The sequence below is a fragment of the Strigops habroptila genome, chromosome 5, assembly GCF_004027225.2.
Source record: "Strigops habroptila isolate Jane chromosome 5, bStrHab1.2.pri, whole genome shotgun sequence".
Lineage (NCBI taxonomy): Eukaryota > Metazoa > Chordata > Aves > Psittaciformes > Psittacidae > Strigops > Strigops habroptila.
In genome coordinates this window covers 19,263,302-19,286,853 of record NC_044281.2, presented here as the reverse complement: position 1 = coordinate 19,286,853, position 23,552 = coordinate 19,263,302, and the positions used below count along the sequence as shown (strand labels likewise).

The window sequence follows — 23,552 nt, the reverse complement described above, 5'->3', positions numbered from 1 at the left end:
TGTGGCTGGCTCCATGTTGTCCACTTGACCTCCTCACCTGGCCTACTTACACCTCCTGAGCCAGAAGAGCCGGTACATCAGCAGGCCGCAGAGCTGTATGCCCCAGGCTGTTCTTTATGCCTGATTATGTGCAAAAGCCATTACAGGAGGCAGGAGCTCTCCTGCGAGTACTTGCCCATAGACAGAAGTTCAGCCCAGGCCTGTCATTTAGAAATGGTTCTGCACCACTCTATACTACAGTTTGGCACTCCCAAGGCCAAGAGTGAATTTTATAGCAGCTTAAACTGATCTGTAGCTAGGCTGCTGCAGGTCTGCCCTTTTCACCCTAGTCTGTACGTTGCCTTATCTTCTATGTAAGTTCTCTCTAGAACATGGATTTACTACTAGCACCCAAAAACTTTAAATAAAATTTTTTACTGCCTGAAGGTAATATCACCCATTTTGAACAATAATCTGAGCTTTGAGCATGTCCTTCAGGAGAGGAAAGTGAAGATCAATTAATGTATTTTTGATGCTATATATTTTTCAAAGAATCAGTATAAGGTCTCATGTTCCTCCACACAACAGAAAGGGAAACGTTCTCCTTTCTCAGTATTCTAAACCTTTCTTCAGTTAGTGCTCTACCTAGAAGCCCACTCTGCTTTTTCTCCAGGCCTTACTACAAGTATATCTTTTGCCTTTTTAATGTTCTTCATTAGCTATTCTGCATGCTTCTATGTTTTTACTGCTTCTCTCAACCCATAGCTCTTCAAAGCAACATGTATTCAGATTCCACCCACATAATTCATTCAAATCCTAATGTGGACCTGGCAGTTTTTAGCTTTTTGCATGTGTCATCAGGTCAAGCAAAGAAGAAAAGCCTACTGTTAAACCTCAGTTGCTACCGCCTACTTGTGTTAAGCTTACAACTGTCATATCCACACATAATTGCCAGATATTAACTGGTGAAGACAAGACCACTCAGCCAGATAACCCTCAGATAAATTCAGCTTCCTTTTACATAAGTATGAACTCAAGGTAAATCTGTGATGTTATTCTGCTATTCTGTTATTTCAGGAGAAATGCAGAAACCAGATTTCCTCACAGGAATCAAGTCCTGCCATTTGTTGTTTCTGCCTGTTTGTTCTGCTGCATGACATTCTGTCACAAGCACGTAGAGATACCTCTGAATATTGCTGGGAGCCACTCTTACTGATCTGTCTAAAACATCTTTGTTCTTTGGAAAATGATTTCCCTTGATCCATCCTAACTTTGATGCTTGCTGAAGTTTATGAATAAAAATATCTGGGTAGCTGCCACTGCTGGTGCCATTTGCCACCGGAGGAGGTGGGTCCCTCTGACTCTCATGTAAGCACAGTGATGAAACCGAGAACAGCCGCTGGCATCATGTCTGCATTCTCACCACAGAGCTCTGATCCCGACAGCTGATGTGCTGCTGACAACTTTATTCCTGTAACTGGCAGCCAAAAGTAGAAGTTTGATCTCGTGGCATCTCTGCAGCTGAAACAGCTTCCTTTAAATCTTTTATGTTCTCTGAGGTTTCTGTTATTATTTATATTAAATGATGCATCTTAAAACATGCAGGAGCTGTCAGACAGTGTCTGAGCCAGGAGTTCCCTGAGTGCCAGAAAGAAACGAGGCCTGGTTCCCTAAACGTTTGTGTTTCATGGCTGCCTAAGCTCTGCTCAGAGCTCTCCTCGTGGCTGGGGCATGTGTGGTTTCTTCATGGCTGGGGAATTCTGTGTGAATAGGCTTTTGTCATAACATAGGAACTTGCACTACAGCCTTTTCCCTGAAGGAGACAGAAGAAGGCACTTACACAATCTTTCTCTTGTTCACAGCCATCTAGTTTCACAGAAAATTGGTAGGAGCTTTCTTATGTTTGAAAACTCTGGGTTCTTTTTTCAGATTTGACAAAACTATCTAGAGAAGAAGGGAAAAACAGACAGATGGTGTTAAATCACATTAGCCTAGGTTTTTTTAGCAAGTCAAGCTAAAAAGGAAAGGGACTGAGTCAATTTTTTCCTGCTACACTTTCCTATAAATTGGTCTTTTTCAGAGGTGTAGTGACAGAACTGTGGTATCGACAGCAATGGGGGACATCACTCTGAAGAGCATTGCTGAGCTTTAGCTGCTGCTGCCTTTATAAACTGCCTGCTCCTTCTTCCTCTTCCTCATCTCCCGATCTCCATGGAGCCTCTTACTTGGACAAGGCTGTGAGGAGTGGGAGGGCAGGGACAGCTAGCCAGGGAAGAGAATACTATGTGTATGGTAGAGCCACAGCTGTGTGTGAGGGGGGAAGTCTGTAAGCGAACCCATTTGGTATGTACGAGATGTGGGAAAACAATATAGAACATGTCAGAAATAGGTATTCTCTTTGTACGTGCACTGTACTTGTGCTCTTTACTATGCCATTTATTGCATGAAGCAAGGAGGGGTTGGAGGAAACAAGCATTGGGCCTTAAAGTCAGCCTGGAACATGTTATTTATACTTTTGCCACTAAGTAGACATTACTGGTATTAGTAATACAAGTCTTTAGTAAAAGGCTTTGTTTTCAATACCAAACACATGGTTTTAGAGAAGTATTGAAGGTCTTTTGCTTATCTCACTGTGTCCTGGTGACACACTGTAAGAAGCTAATGGAGACAAGGTACAAGCTGTTTCCACAATGGTGCTGCTCAGATGTGCCTTCTCCGTTGGCATGTGCTCCGTGACCTTGTGTGGTAAAAACTACCTTCATCTTTTCTCCACTTATGAGTTGACAGTAGATGTTAGTTGTAAGTGCTGCTTTAGAAGACCCATCTATGTAAAAACTGAAGACATACTTGTCACAGAGGAACGTGGAATGAATAGGCTTGTAAAGTTTTTAAAATGCTGTAGTTGTAGTTTTGTGGGTTGAGGACATTTTGAGAGCTGCAAGTAGAAGAAATATAAAAAGATGGCAGTAACAGCAAACACAATTAGTTTGTGATCTAAAATACACGTCTTTTAGGTCCATTAATGACCGTCTTTTCAGGTGAAGGAGAGCCCCCAGATCTGCCAGTGGTATTAGTTCCTATAAACTCCGTATGATTTAGCACATACAGGACAAGCTGCAACCTGCACTGCAGTACATGGCAACATTCAAGTAACACTGCTTTTATAGCTATATATTTAGAAGAAAATTTAAAAGCCCTTTCCTAGAATTATGTCTTGCCAGGGAAAGAAGAAAGAGGAAAGTGAGGAAAGTACTGAGTATGAACCTCCTTAAGGACAGGCAATATTTCATACTCTTGACCACTTACTGATTTCTGCTAATTGCAGACCTCAACAGCATAATCCTGCACTCTGACTGCCAGTACAGAATTTTGTATTCATAGGTAGAGGGAAGATGCAATTATTTGGGAACTTTATCAGCGCCATTTCTCAAACCATCAGCCAGCCTGAACAAAGATCACCTTCCGTGGCACCATCTCCATGTCATACTACCCAGCATGTCTCAGAAATGGCTCCTGTAGAGGGAGCAGAACACATGAAAGAGCTCTGAAAGCGCTGAACTGCCATGGCAGCACAAGGCAGTGCCATGATGCTGGCCGCTGATGCTTCATTTTGTGAAGCTTCTTCACCCTTCAGGTGTGAAATGAGGATTAGAGAATCGGCACATATTGGTTTTCGGGTTTTGTGGATATGAACAAAAGGGAATTCACACTCTGATCCTTATGCAAAAAAAGGGCAAACATTCTTTCATTTTTGGAACATAAAGATTATGCAAAAAGTGTGTGACTAAAGCCCTTACTAGTTTTCTATGGCATATATGAATATTTATAACATTTAGAAACCTGGGTTTGGAATGGATTAGAAGATAATGTGCTGGCCTGCTGCCACTATTCCAAACTGTGTAAAACTCTAAAGGGTATTGTTGTGTATATATATAGAATGCTGGTAGTAGCAGTTGCTTGTCATATTATGCAGTTGGTTCTATTTCAGAAAAATCCAAATTGAAGTTTATGTGGCTTTTCCATAATGGTCTTTCTTAGCACAGTGAGTAAGCAGAGGTTAATTTCTGCAGGCGCTAACTAGAGGTAATCCTCTATTTAAAGAAAAATTTAAGGAGCTGGCACTTAAACTCCCATCTGAACATTTTTTCTGTACGTGTTTCTAGTTTCCTTGAATCAAAGGAAGACAATCCAACTTATCTACAAGATTCAGGAAGGGAAATTCACTTTCAGTTTATGTTTTTATGTGCACCTTCCAAAGAGGAGCTCTTTTGAGTTTGTATTAGACAGTACAACAGCACTTGGAAAAAAGCAATGTGAAAAGAGCTCTTCAAGGATACATAATGCTCCAGAATCTCATTGGGTTGCAATGCTGTCTTCTGGCCACAGATTCTTCTTTTATTCTGCCTTAACATCCACTTCCTTATTCCTTTGTGTTTCCTTATTGCCAGGATACTTCAAAATGCACAGACTGAATGACAGTATCCTGAAGAATAGGCAAAGTAACTCCTTAAAATTAATCCTTTCAGCCAACTGAAGGAAGCCAGGCAGTTCAGCCTTTAAACAGAAGTCAGACAAGATCCTAGCCACTTTGGTTTTCTTTGCCTGGAAAAGCCCGTATGAAGAGAAATTTGGAAATAGTGAAAACTTTTTAAAAACCCTTGCTACAAGCATAATTTGTCTTTCAGTACAATACAGCGTTACAGTACGTATTCCAAATGTTATGCTTCTTCACAGAACAAATTCCCCGCATAAATAAAAAGAGTAAAAAGATTCCACAGAACACACTTTTTTGATAAATATCAATTTTCACTTGGGAAGCTTAACACTAACTAATCAAACACTGAAACTACAGTCTAGCTTCAAAGATCATCGTGAAATGAGGCTGCAAAACATAAACATTACAAGTATGAAAAATTGGGGGGTGTATTAACAGTCTATCCAGAGGGCACATCAAGCAACAGTAGTTATCTTCATAAAAATGAAGTGTCCTTAGGAAAGCTTCCCTTGAAGTTAGACGCTTTTCAAATTTCATCATGTTGTCTGGTGCAGTTCAACTTTATGGTCTCTCCTTGTAGTTATTTTAGGGGAGTACTTTTTGAAAAGGTGTAAATCAAAATAGCAGCATCCCATAACGCAGCTAAATGTGAAACCATGAGAGTTATGAAACATTCATGTTTACATGTTCACATTGTTTTGATTTTCATTTGATTGGGTTACACTTGAATAACTAACACTGTAATACACAGTGCGTTCTGTCTCAATCCAGTACTATAATGGGTGCTTATCCTTGAGTATTTAAGAGGTTCCATTGAAGTTAATGGGGCTTATTCACATGCTTAATGCTAAGCACATACGAGAATGTTTGCAAGGGAAGTGCCTCAGAAAATCTGCCTAGTAGTAATGGCTTGAAGAGGTATAAAAATTAACATAGGATAAAAATTACCCTTACTTGAAATCTGCTTGTTTTCCATATCTAAATACATATGACTTTAGGAAAAATATAAGCAGATGCATATACAAATTCCCTAGATCTTTTGGGAACTTGTGTTTTAAAATTAAAATATTTTAGATCGGTTTCAGAATAGCTGCAATTCATTTGATTATACAATGTGTAATCCACAAAAATTTGGTGCATGATATATCACTAGTGTTTTTAATGCTAATCACCAGCCATACCCATTTTTGTATGCTTGTCAGCACATTAAAATGTCTAGATTATTCAGTATGTGTTATGGAACATTTTACATTGGTGATTCCCCCTTCTGGAATGACAGATTTCATAAAGGTATTTTATTTATAACATCATTTTCATATAAGATCATAATAGTGTGTGGATTTTGGGGAGCGAGAGTATGCTGCATTAAAAGATGTAGCTGTGTTTTAATTGTTGGACCATGTTAAAGTGCCGGAACAAACATTAGACTCTGATTAGGAATAGCATTTCACTTCTCTGCTTTTTCTTAATCTAAGCAAAAGAAACCGAAACAAATGTTGTCCTTATAACAGTGATTGACTCAAAGTGTCTAGCTAAGGGATTCAGTTTTACTGCTGAAGTTTCAGTTTATTTGATATTATGCAGAACAACTAAGTTTGCCCCCGCACTAGTGGGTGTATTACCTGTGTGGTGGTAATCACACAACCTAGTTACAATTTTGCAGTCCAGAACTAAATCTGAAATGTTTTGCTTTATGACTTACCTTAATTTCTGTTCTTAGAAAATATTGTAAAATAGCATCTGATTTATTCGAGTGAAATGTATTATTGAATATTTTCTTAGCCAAGTGAGTGAAATAATGGCTTATTTACTGGGGAGCAAGCACAGCCAAGAAGGAATGAAGTTACTTCTGCTTGTTTTGTGAATTGCCAGTAGAGGTGTCCACAAAAAGTGAATCCACTTTCATGCTGGGTTAGATAGCCCTGTGCAAGCTAGCACTGTCAAACAGTTCTGTTTGATGAAACTTGCCTAGACAACCACAATTCTCATGGTGGCCTTCTCACCTGTGAATCGAGCATACTTTCAGAGGGAATCAGTGAACATGCACTCTCACACACTCATTTTACACTGTTATTTTCCGGGAAGGCTGCATTTTAAACTCAAATTCATATGAAAGGTGAATGCTCTTCGATTGCTGAGTATGTTATAGAAATAGCCTTGCTGTTAGGAACTGATGGTCTTAAAATTAATGTGTGTATACTCCAAGCTGTTCTACATGATGTTCCTTTTACTTTTGAATGTGAGAAGATGTTATCAAAGAAATGCACATTAAAGGGTCTGATTTTCGTTCTTAGTTAAGGCCTTTTACAGCATCCAAGCAAGGGTAAGGGTTCTCTGAGCGCATGTAAATTACACTCATGCTCATTTAAAGCCTGTGTAAATGCAAATCACACCCTACATATGAGAGTATCAGCATTAAAATTATATTTTCATTCATATGACTGCTTTTATTGGCATATGTCTTCACACTGAGGCACAGTTAGGTGCTTCGTTTAAATGATGATGAAATACAGTGCTTGTTCCCTGATTGCATCCCATCTTTTCTTTCCAGCGCATGATTGCCAACACTGTCAGGACGGTGAAATTCTGCCGAAGCCAATCTTTCAGTAAGTGTATTACAACATCTGCACAGTCAGCATTATCATCAGTAGCTACAGTAATTACAGCTAATTCTGTGTGTACCAGAATTGAAAAGCCTGGTTTTCAGTGATTCTTCCCTGTTTGGATCCTTCAGTATTTCACAGGGTGAAATATCCTTCAGGAAGCTCTAATAAGCCCCTTCTCCTCCATCTCTTCTCCAAGCATGTGAAGGAGCTAAGTATCTGTGAGGTCTCTACACATCTGTCAAGTTAGAATTTGTTGGAATTAGCCACCGGGTTCAGAAGTGGTTAAAGTCAGGCTAGCAGACAGCAGCACACAGATACACGCAAGATACTTGCTTGGATAAGCCCTGTTTTTATAGGAAACCAATCCGGAAACATGATGTTTATAGGTGACATAACTGCATCAGGTGGTGAGCTTAAAACCTGTTTGACAATATAATTACCAGAACTTACTTGAGGCCACGAAAGATGACAGAGCTGCATGGGCAAACAGGCTTGCTCTGTGGGTCTCATCCCATCTAGGTGCACTGTCAGTCCCTGTCACACTGGCATTTCCTCAGCACTTCACTCATTTTGCTACACAGCAGCCTTCCTTTTCCTCAAAGAACAGAATAAATAATATCAAACAATATATTATTATAAAAATAGTTTCTTTACATCTGGATCAAAGCTTAACTCTAGAAGATCAAGATAAAAGAGCTTTTTAATTTTTCCTCCCACTGCTGAAGTTTTTCTAGCTATGTATCTTCTAATTTTAATGTATTAAGCACTAGTGAGACCTCCACATATTTAGAAATGGAAGTGGATTTTCACTATATATAACAAAATGTCAGTATATAGAGGTACCGTATCTAAGTCCCATGCTTTTTGTGTGTTTATATATGTATTTATACATAGTAGATGCTTCAGTATCTTTCTTTTAGAGAAGTTAAAGTTACCTAACACATATTTCATTGAATTATAAGCTGTTCACTGTGAGGCTGAAGATACTCAGATTTTAACTCAGTGGTATTTCATAATTATTGAAGTAGGTATAATGAGGTTATGTTAAGTAAGGTAAGCTTGAATGGGGCAGCCACAAAGCACTACAGTGTTACAGATATTTAATGCTGAGTTAGAAATGGGAATATTTCATGAAAGGAGGCTTAAATCAATTTTATAGTTCTGAATCCATGTGAAAGCTGCTGGTTCAAAAGCAGATGGGCAACTTTAAATCATACTAGTTAGCTAGATAATTTATAGCAATTGACTGGTAAGGTGATGTATAAAACTGTAACCAAGAGCCATCAATTTGGGGACATGTAGCCAAGGATATCTGAGAGAAAAAGTTAATTTGTGGGGGTAGGAACCAGAAAGACACTCAGCTATGGAGGAAAGGCTTCAAAGAGCACGATTTCTAAATATTTCCTTTTTAACTCACCAGGATCTGGTGTTTCCTGTGACAGCTTGTAAAGAGTTACCGCATTCTGTTCAGGCATTTGTTCATTTAAGTGTATCAATCCTACATCATTTCTCTTTCACCAGATCCCGACGCAGCCCTAACTAATAAGAACCATCAGGATGTTCGGAGCTATGTGCGGCAATTAAATGTGATTGACAACCAGAGAACTTTATCACAGATGTCTCACCGACTAGAACCGCGTCGAGCATAAACATTTGAAGCCGTGATGAGAAATGATCTTTTATCCTGTCAAGGTCACTTGTTAAGAACTTCACTTTCCCTGCTACCACACTGCCACTACAAAAATAAGCAAAAACATATTCTAAGGTCTTAGGCAACGCACAATGTACCAGCCTGTCAGAGAACTTTGGTTGAGGAAGAATATATGCACTATAGCTGCACGGGTGGCCATGTTGTGAACCATTAATTCATCTTATAGTAAATGATTTCTCACATGGATAAAAAAGGCAAAGGATAAAATAGAACAGTTAGTGAAAAATGCACAAAAAGCTTCTAACAATCCTAAGGGAGGTAGTGTTTTTCTCCCTAATTAAAAGTCTGTATTTTATGATTTATTCTCCAGGTCAGGACCAAAACTGATCACCAGTTTAGCTTACCCAGCTACTGTTGACCTCAGTAGAAGATGCATGTAGACACCTGATGTAAGAATGTAGGTTCAAGAGACGTCCAAGGTATAGTTCAATTCAAAGAAGACTTAACAAGTATTGCCATTTGAAATATAACAGATACTAAGAAAAATTTCTTACCCTAACTGTGCTGCCTACTACTGCGAGCAGTGTGGCCATTTCAGAGAACTGACAGGACTGAAAATACTTTGAATGATGAATAGATTAACCTGTGTTTACATTTTACTTCTTTTTTTAAACTACCGATCAGGTTTTTACAGGATTCCATTACAATAGTAAGGTTGTCAAAATCAATAGCGTAAAGGTAGCAAAAGACTGGTTCAAAAAGAGCACAATATGCACAAACAGATTTCAAGAGAATAATTTCCTGGACATTAAAACCTTAAACTTTAGCTATAATTAATTGTGGCTGGTTAACACATATTTTCTGGTCTTAACCATTTACAAATATCTTAATTTTCAGCCAATTGTTTTGCACTTTCAATAGACTGTAAATAAATGTTAATTCATTATGTTCTAGAATATTTATTTATGTAATAGCTGTTGTGCCAAAATAATTCAGTTTTATTTATTTTCTTTAGCGTGTTATAGGAGTGCTGCTTTTGTCTTTATACTTTGTGTGCATTTTATGTGTAGGAATTGTGTGATGTACATTCGCTGTAAATAACATGCAGTACTTTATTAAATGGAATTGCTGGAAAGGTTTAGTCGCTGGCCTTATTTGCACTTTCAGCTTCATTCCTGCATAACTACTGATGCTATTAATTGGCTGATAAAGCAAACTGCACTTGTCATTTGCTGGGCCTTGAAACAGCAGTTAGACAATGACCATTGTGATACAGGTGATCAGTTTAAAGCCAGTCAGATCCATCCCTGCCAAAGGGGATGACAGGCTTGCAGTGATGTAACACTATGGTTTTATTAGCTGGTTTGTTTAGGGTTTCTAAGGCGGCTCCCTACCATCCCATGTAAACATAGAAAACATCTAATTGGAAAGGTTAAAATGAAGAAGGGATGTATTCTTCATTTTAGCTATCTGACTAATTTGTCCTGCTCAGTCACTAATGTGAGCACTACAAGTTACCTTGCCTTGGACAGGATTTTACCTCAGGTAGGCTAACTCAAGCTGAGACCTCAGCTAATGGGGCACTTGAGAGGCCCCTGGCTTCGGTCACCTCAGGGAGGTCTATCGGGTCCTGCAGCCATGAGGGAAGAGGTGACCTGGCATGTAGCCTTTCCTCGCCAAGATCATTTGTGCCAGGCCGAATACTCCACAGGACGGAGTATTGTGCTGCTGCTGGGCAAGCACTGACAGGGCCAAGCATGTGCCAATGGATTGATGATGTTCAAATGGCAAAAGTCTTCCCTAGTGCATTCACACCGGCTCGGCTCTGCTCAGCTGGATGTCATAAAGCTGATTAAGCCTGAAATTAGAAGTGGCACCTATTATCTCATGATGAAGCTTCACCGATGACCTCATTGATATAGTCTACATTTCACCTCAGACACAGTGTACGCTTTTCTTGGCGCTGGCCAGGACTGTGTGGAGTCAGTACACACGTGAAGATTTTCTTTTTTTAGCCGTACAAATAATCACATCCTTTTAGTCAAAACATAAATTCTGCAAAAGCTGAGAGTCACCAGGGAAATGCTGACACATAGAACCACTATCTGCTCAGTACCTGCATTCTGCAAAGGAAAGAATTACACAGTTAAGAAACATTCTGCAGCATGATGAAATAATTTATTTTAATTTTGCTGTCTGACTGGAAGTTCAGGATGATTCAGAGGATAACCAGCTAATAACATAGAGACAAATTTGTGTCTTATTATTTCAAGTGAGAAATATTTCCATTTGTACTGCTTTATGACTATACTTCATACAGCTTTTTCAGATACAGAATCTTCCCAGAAGCAAAGTATGCAGTAAAATAAACTATAGGGACACAATTAATTCAAAAGATGTTTTTATCTTAACAATCAATTTATAACATTTGTGAGGTCATGATTTTATTTGTTCCATATTTGTTCCTATTGTTTGGACTTTCATTTATTTCTATGTTAACTGGTTTATAAAGCTGCCAAGTTTCAGCTTGGCTCTGCACAGAGACCAATTCTTCATCCGTTTAGTATGTTTTTATCCCCTTGGTTTATTCTTTTATTCCTCGGAACCTCTAACTGTTTTACTTATTTGTTGCCAAACAGCCTTTGTCATGTATATATATCCCAGTGATACAAACAGAAGCTTTATGGTACCTCCGTATCAACAGATGAATGCAGTTTACGTACTCTATGAAACTGGTATCTGGCATTTTTTAATCTTCCAATAAAGGGTGCTGTATAAGTAACGCGTGTTGCAATTTCTGTATCTATCTAACTTATTCAAGCGGCCCAGTTGCTATTGTGCTGATCACAGTCTACATACCTACACATCAAATGAATAACTACACCCTCTGGCTTGGGGCTCCACACCGGGCTTCTCTTGCTCCCTGCATTGACTTTACCGCAGGCAGGCAGCTGTCGGTACACCGCTCTTGCTGTGTGATGTCCCAGCGCCTGTTGCAATAATGTGAAGAATGTATAGGAACTCGGGAAACACGGAAGTGTCGAAATGCCCATACTGTCCTCACTGTGCTGGCAGCTGCGAGTCACAGCTTGATCCTGCTTCAGTGAGGAGACACCCCTGACCTGCTGGCTCTCAAGGCTGGTTGCAAGCCTGGGCTTGGGCGCTGTGACAATGCAGCCAAGGAAAAGGGGGTCGGGCGACCCCCAGTGCCGTGCCACTCATGGTCCTTACTGCTTTAGTTGTAGCACTTGGCCTGATGTTGGTCCATGCCAGCTTGAATGGCTTGAGAGCATCCAGCCATTACGGAGGGGGAGCATGCACCAGGGATCATTTCCGGTGAGGAATATGGGCAAGCCTGTCCAGCCTATCTCCATCCCCTCCAGCAGTTCTCCAGCAGGACTCAGGGTGCTCCGCACCTCCATCATGCCCACTTGCGTGAACAGCATAAACATTGCAGCACAGCTCCTTCCTTATTTCAACACTGCAGACTGAAAAAACAGAAACCTGTTCAAAAGGAGGACCACTCCTGAGGGTCACGGGTCCTGCAGTGCTGATCGGGCTGGTCTGTGCTACTTGGCCTCAGGCCCCAGAGCCCCTGACCTTATTTTACCCACTGGCAGAGACATACTGTAGTTTTTACATGAGAGGTGACCGGGAGGCAGTGCCATGATAAACACCCACTGCTGGAGACTGCAGAGCCAGGGCGGTGGCACCTTGGGCATTTTGGAAAATGTCCTGCATTACAGGGTTCCACTGCTGACGTGTTTTGTGCTCCAGCAGCAGTACAGAGCACAAACACCCCTATTTAGGGCTACGGAAGCCCAAGAGCCACAGGGCACAGCTCTCCTCTGATCTGGCGCTTTTCACTATTGATGCTTTGTTAGGATTTGCTGTTTTTCTCAGAGACCAGGCCCTGTGTTGGCCACCCCTAAACAGAACCAGGGAACAAAGGTTAAATCCAGGGGAGCTGAATCCAATGTACCAGGAGACTACAACTGTTTGGTAAAGGCAGCATCCAAAATATTTTCCCTGGACATCTTGTTCAAACTTTGTGGATGATCAGCCACAAAGACGTAATAGTGCCAGATAAAAGAGTTCAAACGTATTTGCAGGACTCTGCAGATGGAGGGTTTAGGTTTCTCCCTCCTAAGGAAAATGCTGTGAAGGTGCAAAGCCTCTGCAGACCGGGTACAAAGAAACAAAAAATCCCCCTCTTTTCAAGGAGACGCTGGCAAAACAACCTTTTAAGTACAAGGAGTTTAAATACAATTTAGAAATCTTACAAAATAAGTTAGAGAGACATCAAAAGGTTTAACCTGCAGGGGTACCAAAAGAGATAATGAATTTTGCTTTAAAAAAATATTTTAACAAAATTATAAGTCTAAATTGCTAACATAGCTTCTTAGTAAGGTCAACTGCATAATATACAGTACCTTAACCTCTTCCAGCAATTTTTAAACACCATGCAGCTTAAATAGAGTACTTCTGAATTCAGTGGTATTTCTTCTGGGAGCTCTGAATGCAAATCAAGAGGTAATGGTGGAAGAAAATTAAAAGATGTGCTATTCTCATTTCATTTTTTGTACTGATAATAAGGAAAGCAGCATAGAGAGAGATATGGCAAAGTGAACCTCTAACTTGAATAGCTTTTCTTTCACTGTTAATCTGAAATGCATTACGCCCTGCCTTTTCAAATAATCATAATGTTCTTTACTGTAGCCTGCATTAAAGTTTAGCAGGCACAAGCAGCCGCTGTCACCAGAGGTCAAGGTATTAGCAATCAAAGAAAATAATGACCAGATTAAAAAGTTAGCATCCAAATTACTAAACCAGAAACTTCTATAGCAGCCTGTCCTCGGAGCCCTGCCTCCAGGGCCATAGCTGTGCCCAGAGAACCCCCACCACCCTCAGCAGTAGCGTGGGGCTGGCTGGCCCTTGGCTGGGGTGACAGTGGCCGGAGGAGACCCTCTCCCCTTCACCTCTCCCAGGAATGGGCACTGCTGCCCCAAACCAATTCCTGCTGGACAGGGAGTTCCCCGGCATGGCTCGTGGCTAAAACCTGCCCTCCAGCTTCTCACCATGGGGAAAGGCCATGGTCAGTGTGCTGCAGGAGCATCCAGTGTACATCCTCCATGCATTTACCTACATGACATACAAGACTGGCTCTTACTTCATCTGTGCATTGCTTTAGCAATAAAATACTTGTAAATTCACAAAGGAAAGTAATCCAACCACAGCCTTGGCTGTTTATGACTCAAGTGGTGGGGAGACTCCTGTAAAAAGGAAGCTTCTTGTAATTAAAATGGAAAGAAAGAGCATGTACAGCTACAAAATCTACCACTTACATTTAACTGCTGAAGGATATTTCACAAAGGGTTTGTTTTTAATAGGTTTGGCACTCAAAGGTGATTTCTGAATGCAAAATAAACTCAGAAAACTACATGAAAATGCATAAAGAATGCATAATTACTGACGCAAATTGGGATATTTTTCTTGGAAACTCCATGTAATAAAAACGTGACACACAGGGGTACTGGTAAAAGACTGACCTTTATTTCCTGGCCCTAATCCATTTGGGTCAGAGTGACAGAAAGCAAAGCCTTTGTCACATGGCAGGGGTCAGCCAGTCGTGTTTAATTTTTTTTTCCCCCTTTCTGCTTTCAAATGCAAATAAAGCGTATTACCAATGAAAATAATGATTGTAAATGGACACTTCAATTAAAGGAAATTTACATAAAGATACATAGGATAGAGCTGACAGTAGATACTCCAACATCCTGACAGACAATAATCCATTTCTTAATCAACTTCTGTCAATAATCATAAGCTTTCTGCTCTCCATGGTTTCCTCATTATAGCACCACCTCTTGTGTTTTTAAATAGTTCTTTCTTCAGATGCTGTCCGAGCCAGCAAGTGAATCCGCTGGCTATATTTGCCGACTCTTTGTGGTTTTTCACAGGTGTACATTATTTCTGCACAGGAGTACCGTCGGCAGCATTGTGGATGTTCTCAGATAACAGAGAGCCAGTGTTGCCTTGGGTTTTCTTTAGATGTCCTCATTCTCTGTAGGACTGACCCTTGAGGGCTGCGGTACTGGCAGGTTGCTGCCTAGAGTCTGTTTGAAATCTAACATTTCCTTCCATTTGTAATTCCTGCCCTAATGTTTCTCCTGTTCCAGTTGTCTGGCATGTAACTCCTTTGTGATGCTCCTGATCAGTTAGCGCTGTTGCCAGAAACTAGTTAGAGGTTTGCACAGATTTATGTTTCTCCCTTCCTGTCACAATTAGCCATTGTTACTGGTGTGCTAGTGTTTGGGGGGGTTGAGCACCTTTTTTGGGAACACAGGCAAAGGGACTGACACGATCCAGCTAATTTATCTAGCTGATTTACCTAGTATAAGGGATTTTCTGAGGCATAAGTATTAGGGACATTTTCTAGTCTTTATTAATCTTTAAATCAAAAAAGATGTGATCTTCAACAGACAGATTTGTTTCTAATTAATGTGCTCTGGATTAAACAAGTGGCAAAAAAATGTAAGCTACTGATACTATAGTACATCATGAAGAGGAGCTAATATTTTCTGTTCAGTTCAAACTGACTCCTTGTCAATGGAAACTGAAGTTTTCACGATTCCAGTGGCTGCCTTTACTTTCCAAGAAAGGTAAATGTACTTAGAAACTAATTATTTTCATAAAGAAAATAGCACAGAATGCTTTAAACCAGCTGTTGAATGTTCTCTGTTGTCACCTTCTCTTGGTGGCCCTCAGAGGTGAAATTGTGCCTGCCTCTCCCCAGATTCCCTACAACTGAGCAACCTATTGGGAAAAGATTACGAGGGAAATGAAGGGACTGTTGCTTCAGTGGAGCTCACAGCAGTGCAGATCAGAAAACACAGACTGGCACAGCTAGAATAAACTCAGTTCAGCTTTAAAACAAAGAAAATAGTGTTAAGCCATATTGCATTTTAGAGGAAAGAAGTGCCAAAATCAGAACAATGGATTAAGTCTAACTGACCACAAAATTTACTATAAGAAGGAGTATGAGCTTTCTCTATATAATTACAAGTATGTAATGAAATAGTAACTGAGCAGAGTACTAGTGAGTGGATTACAGCTGAGTATAATGACTGGCTAAAACTGCACTGCCAGTAAAAGATAAGGAAACCATTCTTGTAAAACAATCAATACATATATTTCATGTTAATATTTTGCCATTTCATTGCTATCTCATTGTTAATTATATTGACACTTTTGTAGAAGCTGTATGTGCTTTTATACTGCACACATGCCCGATCAAAAGACAAATAGTGTACAAGCTGCAGCGTGTCAGTTCTGAAAACCACCACGCACAAAGCAGGTATTTGATCCACATGTAAGACACCCATTGCACACAAGCCGTCTCTGCCACATGGATGCCTGTATTTTATCATTCTAGCCTGTACTTAATAATTCTATAGTTATTAATTTTATAATTAATAATTGTTTTATTAGATTTTATGTTAAATATGTGATATAGGCACTAGCACAAATTCCTTATTTTTCTCTTTAATACAAAAGTAAAAAAAAAAAGAGAGAACGGCGGAAAAAAATACCAGTTGTGTGGATCTAAGAGGTGTCTGATGGTTACTACAGGCTGTCTTTCTTCATTCCCCATGAAAGCCGAGAGTTAGCCATTACCCACAGCACACCAGCGACTGGGCTGCTGAAGCAAACAGGAATCAGAGCCCTGGCTGTGGGCATGGGGGCTGCGTGTAGCACCAGGTCGGTGTTTGTGGGTGCACGCTCACCATGTTGGTTACAGCAGGAACGGCAGGATTGCCTCAGAGCCAAATCCAAAGGCAATCCCTTAGATTTTCCACTTGCCATCTCTCGGAAAGACTAAATGCAGCTTATTTGGGCTGGCAATACCACGCCACTTCTCTTTTAGTCATGAGGCCAACCCTGCTAGTTATGTTTTGGGGTGTAACTGCAGAGGTGTGTGATTGCAGCATATCTGAACATACCTGCATGAATTTCAGTCCGGACAGTGCAAGCAAAACCAGTGATGCAGGCAGGGGTTTCAGGTGAGCCACTCCTGCCCCTCTTCCAGGTCACAAACCTGATGGTACAAATGGCACGAAATTAATGCTAACATATTGTTACAGCTCAAACTAGCTAGATTAACACTAGCGTATACTAACGCTACAACTTCTTTGGCAATGTGTGCACAACCTTCCTTGTACATCCCAGGCATGACCCCCACCATGTTTTCTGTCCAGTTGTAGTTTAACAATGGCAGAGCAAGCCATAGCAGCCAGAGAAACAGAAGTGCTCCAAAGGAACCTCAGCACTAAGCCTGAGCTGAACTCTGAGCGGGTCCTGAAGGAGGATTGAAAAATATGGAGCAGGTGTCCACCTCCAAATTATCTGTGTCTCGAGTTTCACATACAGTTTAAGCTGGCATAAACCATCACTACTGCTAAAAAAGCACTTCCAGGCGCTGTCCTCTCTCAGCTGCTCTTATCAGCCCTTGCCCTGCTCCTGCCTTTGCACTGGCACAAATCTTTCTGTGCAATTGCCCGATGACCCGCGTTCAGGTCTGGGTGAAACCCGACTGCTTTTCCCTGCAGCTGCCTCACCTCTGCAGCCCCGCTCCCCATGCAAAAGCCAGTGGGCAGCGCAGCAGCGGGAACAGGGCTGGCCGGGCAGGGGAGGGGTGTGACTGCTGCTTTTGGCAGGAAGGATGATTTAAAATGCCTGAACGTATGCATGGAACTGTATTTTCCATGTTGAAAGGCGGTGAGACGTCACTGCACACCCAGTGTGGCAAGGAGATGTAAACAGACAATTCACATGAATCCTTTCAACTCTAAAATTGAGTTAAAAGTTGCTAGAGCTGCCTTTATCCTTTGCCAATTGTTGTGGCTTTGCAATAACTTTTGTTAGCTTTTAAGTATTTTCTTTTTCTGCCTGTTCCATGTAAATTGAAGAAGCCTGAGATTAGGACTGAGTTCTCCAGAGGTAACTCAGAGCTTATCAGCTTGGATTTGCTGTCTCAAAAAGGGGGAGAAACCATACCACTATGCATTGGTTCATTGTTTTATATGGTATTATGACCACTCAAGAAACTCTGATTTCTCTGCTTTCTGACCTTTTCTAGCTAATTTTTTAGTTTTCATGATAATGGAAAAAAACATTATAACATGCAAAGACTCACTAGCCAGAGGGCAGAAAGAATATAAGCACAAAAAGCACTCTTAAAACCTTGTTGTAGTAATTCTAGCTTCACAGTGTACCACTGGGGTTGGACATTCCTCGTGCAGGCTCCTTCACTTTCGCTCTCTTGTCCTCTAACAGAGCAAGTGCAATTACATGTTTCAAACAGTGGCATGTTAACACAGTGCCTGATGCAGACTCTGCACTCCGATTCTTGGAGTAGGAAATATTAACCACCCCCTCGTTTCTCAGGCACTACTGGAATAGGTTATTTCTTTCTGCAACCAAGGCCTAAAGTCAGACATGATAAATCTCAGCTCTGCAAATACACAGCCATGGACAAAACGCATGGACAAAGCGCCCTAGGCAAGAGACCTCTCAATGCAAGTGTTCTGCTCTCCTAAGCAAATGCCTATGAATCAAGGGACTTAACATTTAAGTAGATTTTTAAAACACTTCACTAATTGGCAATTGCCTCGGACAGGAAGGATAAACGTGTTTAGTCACAGCACTTAAGAGACTAAGTATGTGGCACCCGTCCTCCACCTAAGCATGAGTTTCATGTGGTTTGCATTGATATTTGTGCTTTCTTTAAAAATGTGGCACCTTTGACTGGCTTTGCCTGGAGGCTTCTCCAGGCCCACCAGCAGATCTCTTCATAAGAAAGCACAAGCGCTCTCAGAGCAGACAAGAAGCGCCTGAAAGTGCCATATGCAGGGGAAGCCAGAGCACACCGACCTCCTTCAGTGCTTGTCCTGGCAACGCTGGACCTGTCAGGTGGGTGAAAGGGGGCCACCACTGCCTGCTTTTTGACTTTCTTAGCATCTTCATGTACCTATTACACCGAGTGCTAAAGACCTTGCTGAACTTTACTCCAGTTATTTGCTATGGCTCAGTGGAATATGTCTTATTTTATGGCCAGAAACGTATAATTGTACTTCACTGTTTCAACTGCTTTTTACCCTCCCTCGTGCCAAAATAACACACCTTGGGGAAAAGCCTCTGATGTTTGCGAAATGATTGTATTCGATTCATCAGTAAAGTGTTCTTCCATGATTCACCTCGATACCATACATCTTTGTGATGTACAATTACTGTATATGATTCAGTGTGATGCTGCACAAGCCTTTGTGATTCACTGTGCTAGACAGCTGATTTTTATATGGCAGATCTACACATACATATAACAATAGACAAGTATGAGAGATAACGAGGGGCTGAGACTCTCCAGTGAGTGTAAAACCAGTGTTCAGACACCAGTAGATGAGCTGGGGAGCGCACAGTAAAGTGGTGATGGGCACTGAATCCTGTGCAACACCGATACAAAAAATGTACTGTCGCAGCCACGTGATGTGTTTGCATCAGTAGAAAAATTGTTTGCCACCAAGTCTTTTGAGTCACTTCCTTTAGGCATGACAGCTTATTTTCAATCTGTGACAGCAGAACATCTTAATGCCATTGAAACGTTTGGATAAGGAAGGGTCTGTGTGGTTTCAGAGGGTGGATTTGGTTGTCTCTCTTTTCTTTCTGACCTGGGGTGACCATCCTGAGGGTGGCTGAGGACTATGGATGGGGGAGCTTGCACTTGCCAGTCAAGTCATCATGGATCGGATTGGATTGGACTTTAAAGCTCATCTAGTTCCAACCTCCCTGATGTGAGCAGGGACACCTTCCAATAGACCAGGTTGCTCAAAGCCCCATCCAACCTGGCCTTGAACACTGCCAGGAATGGGGCAGCCACAACTTCTTCGGGCAAACTGTGCCAGTGTGTCTCTACTTTCACAGTAAAGAATGACTTCTTATACCTAATCTAAATCTCCCCTCTTTCAATTTAAAGCCATTACCCCTTGTCTTATCACTACATGCCGTGGTAAAAAGTCTCTCCCCAGCTTTCTTGTAGGTCCCTTTTAGGTACTGGAAGGCCGTTATCGGGTCTCCCATGAGCCTTCTCTTCTGCAGGCTGAACGAGCCCAACTCTCTCAGCCTGTTCTCATAGGAGAAGTGCTCCAGCCCTCTGAGCATCTTCCTGGCCTCCTCTGGACTCACTCCAACAGGGCCACATTCCTCTTGCGTTGGGGTCCCCAGAGCTGAACACAGTAGTCCAGGTGGGTTACAAGAGGAAGAGTTGAGGGTGAGAATCACATCCCTTGACCTGCTGGTCATGCTCCTTTTCATGCAGCCCCAGACACTTGTGCTTCCAAAGCTACGGCCATGCCAGTGCAGCACCGTGCCAGGTCTCTCTCCACCTGCAATGGCAGGTCTGCACTTTGTGAACGGGAAACACCTCAGCTAACAGGTCCTGCTTGGTCCAGAAGCCCCATCCTAAATTTGGCACAGTTAACTGACGAGCAGACACTCCGCCTCAGCTGAACGCCCAAGATGTCCAGACCTGGAGCTCCCTCCAGCTCGCCTCACGCCAGCCCCGCCACAGCGGCCAACCCCGCGGGTGAGGTGTGCGTTGGCTATGAGGGGCCAAGGTGCCCCATTGCTCATCAACATGCTGGGGACAAGGGTGGTGGGCACACGGTCTCCCTCGCTAGCCGCCCCTAACCCTGCGCCAGGGCAGAGGCACGGCCCCGGCCGCATCCGCACGGTACCGGCGGCCCGGCGCCCCTCCGCCCCACACGCCATCCGCGGCACGTCGCCCCCTGCAGGCGGGGCGGCCGCGCTGCCCGCACCCCGGGGGCGGCACCGGCCTCTCCTGCGCCGCGGGGCCCGGGCAGAGCGCGGGGTGGCGCCGCTGCGAGGCGGCGCGGGGGCGGCGGCGGCTCCGGCTCCCCGGCACCAACCGGAAGCGCGGGGGACGGAGCGGGAGACGCGGTCGCGCCGGTTCCAGCCTCCCTCGGCGGCTCCGGGATCGGCGCCGCTCGCGTCCCGCCAGCCCGGAGTCCCTCGGGGAAGGTGAGGACGGCGAGGCGCCCCTCGCCACGCCCGGGCGGGCGGGGGACAGCACTGGGGCGGTGGCGCGGTCGGTGCACGTGTGGCTGGGCGGAGGGAGGCGGCGGACGGGGGGCCGGAGGGGCGCAGCGCAGCGCGGCCGGGGAGCGGAGCGGAGCGGGGCCGCGCCGCGGGTGTCCCCACCGCGTTTGACGTTTCCCACCCGCTGAAGCAACTTTGCAAGTCTTTGGAGGGCAGGCGCTCGCCCGTCCCGCCGCTCGGCCTGACTTTTTGTCGCCCCGCGGGGCAGCTGCGCCCGGCGGGACCCCCCGACAGGCACCGGCGGCCACGCGTGGCCGGGCGGGGGTCCCGCGGACGCCGCCGCTGGGGGCCGGGAGACGGGCCGTGCCTCGCCGGGCGGCGCGCGGTGGTGCCCGCCGGGCGGCAGCCGGGGCGGCATGGAGCGGCGGCCCGCGGACGGTGCTGGCACGGTGTTTCCCGTAGGGTTGGCCGCGGGACGCCGGCGTCCGGCCGGAGGCCGCTGTTCTCAGCCACCGCTCCGCTTCTCAGTCGGTGTTTGAGACATGTTCACTTTGAGTGCACCTGCTGCGTTTTTCTGTTCTTTCGGGTGTAAAATCCCTCAAGTTGGGCTTCGAGGTGTGACTTCCCTTCCCCTCCGTTTTCCTTTCGCTTCCCCCCTCCTCATTTTTTATGTAAGCTGTCTTTTTTTAATATACGTATTTTCTTTTTCTATCTTTGTTCAAGTTAGTTCCTTTCCCCAGTATGCCTTTTTTATTTAGTGTGTGTGTTGAGCCATCCGTTACCCCTCTATCCAGCATGCTTTGCTGTGAGTTTTAGCGACAGAGCCATCGGGAAAGCCATGGATCATTACTTTTTCTAAATTCCAGAAGCAGAAATAATTTGAAAGCACTGGATTAACTGGGTCACTGCCTGAAAACATCATAGCTTTCCGCTGGAGGCATGCAGTTAGATGTTTTCAGGACTTTGCCCTGAAATTGTAAGTCCTCAGAAGCCTACTTGTTTTATCTATCCATAATGTGCTTTGCATACCAGTGGCATTGTGTGAAGAATGGTAACCCTGGAGAGCCCGGCTCGCTGAAGGAGGAGGAGAAGGCAGAAATGCTGACAAAACCGGGTCCCGCACTTGTGCCTGTGCAAGGACAGAGCGGCTCTATCCTTGGGTGCCCCAGGGTGCAGGGGTGGCTGCCTCCTCTGTCTTGCATGTTGTCGCGGGCACACTCCTGGCAGGCATCACTGGCGAGGTATAATGTAAGTGAAGTGAGCAGTTTAGGGTTTCCCTGAGATAAAATGTTTTCTATTTAAAGTGGAGCCTTTAAACCCTTCAGTCTCTGCCATCGACACAGCTTGAGTCGAAAATAGTTTGTTTTCTGAAGTAGTCAAACTGTTCAGGCTGAGTTAAGCTCTTTTTTTCCATAGCAATGGTTGTATAAATTCAAATAAAATTAGAAATGTTATTAATGGAAGTTATGCAGAATTCTTAGGTTCTGACAAAGGACAGGCTCAAATGTTGTTGCTTCTGTAACTAAGGTAGGCAGAGTCACGCCTCCAGTCTCACCATCTGCAGGGCTGCTGCTCAGTCTGGTTAAGAAAGTTGAGTGATTGTAGGGGTTCTTGACTTTGTCCTAACTTATTGGGAGATTAGAAGATTAGGATAGATGTAGTTTGCAGTTGTGCTTGGAGTTTGTTTGCATCTTATTCATCAGCAGTTCATTATATGCTTTAAAGATCTTTTATTTATAAAAACTTTTCTGCTGTATTGCTTGTAGCTTGATATCACTGGAACTCCTGTTTTGTGTTCAGATGAGGCAGTGGTGAACCATGTTTTGGCATTTGATTATTTGATTTTTTTTGTTGTTGGGCTTTTTTTTTTTCTCTCTTTTTTTTTTTTTTTTTTTTTTAAGCCTAAATAAATATGCTTCTGCAAAAATGCAGGTTGATAAGCTCAAGGACTGTAGGCCGTGTTGGATACAAAGGATGATTTGGGTCTAAAAATGGATGGTCAAAGATCCTGAAAGCAAATGGACTGTTTTGCCAAATAAGGAAACTTGGCACGTTCGGCTGTGTATTTTAAGATAGCACAAGTGTAGTGTGCTACTACTTTATTGGCAATATGTTGGCAGCATGCCTTCCTGAAAGAAGCGCTGAATCCTGCTTGGTGGAACCACTCAGTGAAGCGAGGGCAGTGAGTTGCATGGTTGTTCCCTTTAGTAAATTATAAAGGGTTTTCCTGAAGTAATTGAATATTGAGGCAGCGTCAGGTGCACGTGCAAGGTGAGGGATGCAATTTTCAGTTCTGCAGCCACGCACTAAGCAAAGTATGAGTTGCAGTTACTGTGCAATTTGTGCAAAGTTCTTTCCTGCCTCCTGTCTCTAACTTGTAAGTCCCTCAGTGGAACTTCTCTATATTCCAGGAGCAGTAGCTGAATGACAAATTGTAGGGTCTTCTGGCTCGTACGTGGAGTAAAGCAGAGAGTTGGGCACGACAGCACTTCCCTATGTCGCAGACTGTTTTGGGGGATCTAGGAGGTGCAAGTGGACATGTCAGGTTTGTCCAGCATCGCTGTGCCAGGATGCAGGGCAGGGCAGCCTGCAGCAGGGTCAGTGTGCAACCCATCTGCTTGGGGGTGCCCTCACCTTGCAGGGGTCTGAGGGGAGCAGCAGTTGTGGGACCTCAGCAGGGTTCTGGGAAGGGAAGCCTGTGTGGGTT

The 23,552-nt window shown here is 43.3% G+C and overlaps 2 protein-coding genes across 8 annotated transcripts in view; both read left to right on the top strand.

Moving 5' to 3' along the window:
- RAPGEF4 (Rap guanine nucleotide exchange factor 4) overlaps positions 1-11,513 on the top strand; it is a 151,472-nt gene extending 139,959 nt beyond the window's left edge. For all 4 annotated transcript variants that reach the window (XM_030485779.1, XM_030485778.1, XM_032919923.1 and 1 more), the window contains 2 exons: positions 7,026-7,080; positions 8,602-11,513. In XM_030485779.1, coding sequence (XP_030341639.1) covers positions 7,026-7,080; positions 8,602-8,729 — 183 coding nt within the window. In that variant the 3' untranslated portion in view covers positions 8,730-11,513. The remainder of the gene's footprint in view (positions 1-7,025; positions 7,081-8,601) is intronic.
- Positions 11,514-20,649: 9,136 nt separating this feature from the next.
- The window catches only part of MAP3K20 (mitogen-activated protein kinase kinase kinase 20), a 91,328-nt gene continuing 88,425 nt past the window's right edge, over positions 20,650-23,552 (top strand). For 3 of the 4 annotated variants that reach the window (XM_030485772.1, XM_030485775.1, XM_030485776.1), the window contains exon 1: positions 20,650-20,827. The gene's annotated coding sequence lies outside the window, so the exon portion shown is untranslated. Of the gene's footprint in view, positions 20,828-21,314; positions 21,822-23,552 lie in introns of those variants that run through there. The other variant, XM_030485773.1, reaches the window with a different exon arrangement.